General features: G+C 30.2%; 1 protein-coding gene across 1 annotated transcript; it reads left to right on the top strand.

Moving 5' to 3' along the window:
• Positions 1 to 656: 656 nt before the first annotated feature.
• On the top strand, positions 657 to 2,198 carry LOC118736122. Its single transcript, XM_036466221.1, has 3 exons — positions 657 to 1,205; positions 1,798 to 2,151; positions 2,193 to 2,198. Exons 1-3 carry the CDS (start codon positions 1,101 to 1,103, stop codon positions 2,196 to 2,198), a joined length of 465 nt encoding a protein of 154 aa, XP_036322114.1. The 5' UTR covers positions 657 to 1,100.
• The last annotated feature ends 1,966 nt before the right edge of the window (positions 2,199 to 4,164 follow it).

Genomic DNA, 4,164 nt, shown 5'->3' with positions numbered 1-4,164 from the left:
CTGTTTTCTATCGCAACCGGCTAAATCTACACAGAGCCAAAAGTACCTAATAAAATTAATAAGATTGTCTCTATGAACAATTTTTAGGCTGAGGGGTAGGCCAGATGCCAGGAACGAAAAAAAAATTATGTGGAAATCTCTTTGGTTTGCCGCTCAAATTCTTATTGATAATATTAAGAATATTTCTTCGTGTTTTCTTGAGATTCCTTTTCATGTATGTTATTTATATGAAATTCTTATTATTTCCTCTTGATATTTCTGTCAAAATAGGGAAAAAAACGCAAAATCGAGAATTCTTCTTAATTCTCTAAGATATCTCTTTAAAAATATTAATAAGAAAAATCTTATTAATCACATTTTTAAAACGCAATTAGCAAAACTGCGCAACAAATAAAACGACCCATAGAGAAATCATTTTATTTTTCGGAGATGTCTCTAAAAATTCAAAATATTTTTTCCGTTTTTTCTTGTCATTTGCATACATACATACGTACATATGTACATTGTTACATATGCCTGTAAGTGAAGTACTTACAACCATATGCAGCCAATGATAACGGCTCTTTGCGTTTTCCCCTTAAGCGTAAGGCACATTAGCGCGAATCTATCGTTGCGAATTTGTTGCAAATTGTCGCAATCTCAGATCCGCGCTAATGTGCACTTCGCCTTATTACTTTTTTCTCGCTATTTGCATGACATACATACATACGTATGTACATACTTACATAGGCATGTATGTAAGTGAAATATTTTCGATGCCAATAACAACGGTACTTTGCATTTTTTCTTATTTCTATTCGATTAAGAAATTAAAAAATGCTTCTTGTTTTTTAGTTTTAGTTCAGCAAGGAGTGAGTGCAGATAAAAGTGCTAGTAATAATTTGATGATCAATTTTATATACTATATTTATTACTTGAATTAATTTCGGTTATTACATCGCTGCTAATTATTTAAAACAATTAAATAATGGACCAGACAATAAATATGTGTGAACCGTGTATTGAAACGATGTCATTATTTAAAATGTGGGACTTAAGTGACGATGTGTATACTCTTTTAAAAGGTCATGGAATCACTACATTCCTAATTTTGAAAAAAAATGGAAATTGAAGATGTATTAACGCTTTTCAATAAATTTGATACGAATTTCTTTGGCGAAATGTTTAAGTTCAAGGCGGGGCTTAAAGAATGGCGAAATAGTATGGTAAGTAATTGTTCACAATACACTCCTTGTGATTTGAATAGCGCACCCTTTTGATCCTTAGTATTTACGGGTTTTCTTTTTTTTATTTAATATTCATAAAAAACTATAGCATATTGTGTAACAAAAACTATTGAGATCCGATATTAAAATTTTGTACAAATTAAAAAAAGTCAACAAAGCGGTGTGTTATCGCAATGACTAACAGTGAATAAGCTGATAATATTTTTAGAAAACTATCGGGTATACAGTTTTGTAGCCCATATAATTTTAGTAAATAAAGTCCAAGTTTCAAATGGCTACAATGTTTGACAATTTTTTTTGTTGCTCGACAGATTTTTTATATGGAAGAAAATTCCCAGCACCTTAAAAAAAATTTAAAAATCTACGGTATTTTGTAGCCATTTGAAACTTCCACTTTATTGCACCAAAAATTTTATGAGTTACAAAACTGCATACCAGAAATTTTTCTGAACTGGACTCTTAATAAGGGCTATCGATTCCTATATGCCAATATTTGCTTGGATTCCAGCCGGTCTCCTTTACATAAGCCATTATCTTTTACTTTTTTTATTAATTTAAAATTTTTTTTTAGAAAATGCCACTTCTCTGTGACAGGGAGACGTTATCGGATAACAGTCGAATTATAGATGGGCTGGAGAAAATTTCATCAAACTTGAGTGTTTCTAGAGAATCTACACCCTCCGCTCAGTTGCCACCAGTCTCCTCAATAAACAAAACTAGGCTTATCAACCTTTTAAAAAGCACAGTAAAGGGACAGATGGTGTTAACATACAACGAAAAATATGGATATCTGGATGCAAAAAGTCAAAGTACAATAGCTCATTGCATTGTGGATAGATATGTCGGAAACTTTGTGAAAATGACATACGCAGAAATGCAGAAATGGGCGAATGCCATCTCCGAAGTTTTCCCAAAAGAAAAACCGGTAAACATAATAAATATAAATATAATGCTTATCATAATTAGTTGTAGATACCCACATGTTTACAAGTTTTGAATATCTATTTTTCTTTTATTTAATTTCTAATATTTTTCAATTAGAATATAGTTCATTAACACAAAACAATATACAATTTTTGCTCATGAACTATATTCTAATTAAAAAATATTATAAATTAAATAAAAGAAAAATAAATATTCAAAACTTGTAAACATGTGGGTGTCTATAATTATGATGGGTATTTTTTTAAGGAGACTGCATATCTTATTCTTATACAAATATTTTGAAATTTAGGAAACATACTATACTATGATCTCGTAAGTATCTGTTACTATATTATATTATATTATGTTACACTATATTGTATTATATTATATAGTATTATTGAGGGATTCACAACGGTGTCGTAAGTGTCGTATTGTTATATGTCGTAAATTTTAAAGGCTTAAATAAATGTCCAAAGAACTTGAAACGACAACCAACTATTTTTTTAACACTGCAAAAATTCATAATATGATTTTGATGGTACTTTGCGAACCCCCTTAATATATTTTTTAGGCGTTTAAAGTTTACGACATTTATAAGCAATAACCGAATTGTATTGCATTGCATTATATTATTGTATTGTATTGCATTATATTATGTTATTTTATAATATTTTCAAACAGCCTGTATTTATCAAATATAATTTTTTTCATTTGTATTAGATCGAAATAGACTTTGATAACCTATACCCAGGGAAGGGGAATTTATTGTTTTTGAAATTGGAATCTTTTTATAAAAGCATATTGGATATTTTTGAAAAAGAAATAAAGGATCGTCCTTCCAGAGAATTGTATTTAAAATATTTATACAACAAAGACATTTCAAACGGTTGGTATTTGGTTTTAACTTTAGTGTTTAAATTTTGTTTTAATATCGATATTGTCTCTATAGGTACTAAATATTGCATCACTACAATTCTTCTTCATGCATTGCTGCCCCCTCAGCGCCTTAATAAAACCGATAAGCCTACAATAGCCGATGCTCAAAATGACTTTGTCACTTTCGTTGCAACACCAAATGATATCCAACCTAAAGTTATGGAAATAATTAATCGCTTCGTTGAAAGAAAAGAAAAATGTCAACCCAGAATTATCGCCGTTGGAACCGACATTACGTGTATTTCCGAATTTTATGTTTTTTGCGACGGCATAAAATGGAAGTGCTGTTCCTATATGAAGTGTGTTGATATTATCATAAAATTATCGTATGTTTTTAATACAGAATACTCACAAAGAAGCAAACAAGTATGGGCATTTTTGGAGCAATTTTTTTTTGAATTAAAATCAGAGGATTTTTCCTCCGTAGCAAGTCTCTTAAGCAAACTAGTATAATAGATATACTATCATCTGTATACTTTTTTCGAAAAATGACTTTTCTTGTTTGCTTCATTTGTACAAAAAGTCATCGAACACCGAATGACCTGACTAAACATTTAAAATCAGACCATGGCGTCCCAACAATTTACGAATTTATTTGTATGGAAGAAAAATGTATTCAAATTTTTAATAATATATACAGATTTCAACAGCATCTAACGAAGCATACTAAAACTAAAAGTATTGATCAATTATCGTGCAAGCAAAAGGAATTTGTACAAAATTCGCCTGTTTTGACAAGTTCTGTGGGACAAATAAAACCAACATTTTCGTCAACATTTAAAGAATCAACAATGTCATTCCTTCTTCAGCTGCATTCGAATACAAATTTTTCTCGAAAAGACGTACTTGATATTCAAAATTCTGTTGCACAGTGTTTTATGACACCAATATATAATTTTTTAAAAGCGTTGCCTAATGTCAGTGAAGATAATTGTTCACTCGATGAAATAATCCAAACTCTGTCTCAACCCTTTTCTGAAGTTAGCTCTGAACATAAGTTCCTTAAACAATTAGAGGAACTAAAACTGTATAAACATCCACAGAAGTACATTCTTAGTGAAAGTCTTGCAGAAGT

This window comes from Rhagoletis pomonella, unplaced genomic scaffold, assembly GCF_013731165.1.
Source record: "Rhagoletis pomonella isolate Grant_MI unplaced genomic scaffold, Rhpom_1.0 Rhpom_scaffold_00003, whole genome shotgun sequence".
Classification (NCBI taxonomy): domain Eukaryota; kingdom Metazoa; phylum Arthropoda; class Insecta; order Diptera; family Tephritidae; genus Rhagoletis; species Rhagoletis pomonella.
The sequence above is the reverse complement of the archived record's forward strand: the minus strand, read 5'-3'. Positions and strand labels throughout refer to the sequence as shown.

Excerpts from the sequence above, each read along its gene's own strand:
- LOC118736122 (XM_036466221.1), top strand. The coding sequence starts at position 1,101 with ATGGAAATTGAAGATGTATTAACGCTTTTCAATAAATTTGATACGAAT. Across the intron at positions 1,206-1,797 it reads AAGAATGGCGAAATAGTATG|AAAATGCCACTTCTCTGTGA; the intron begins GTAAGTAATTGT and ends ATTTTTTTTTAG.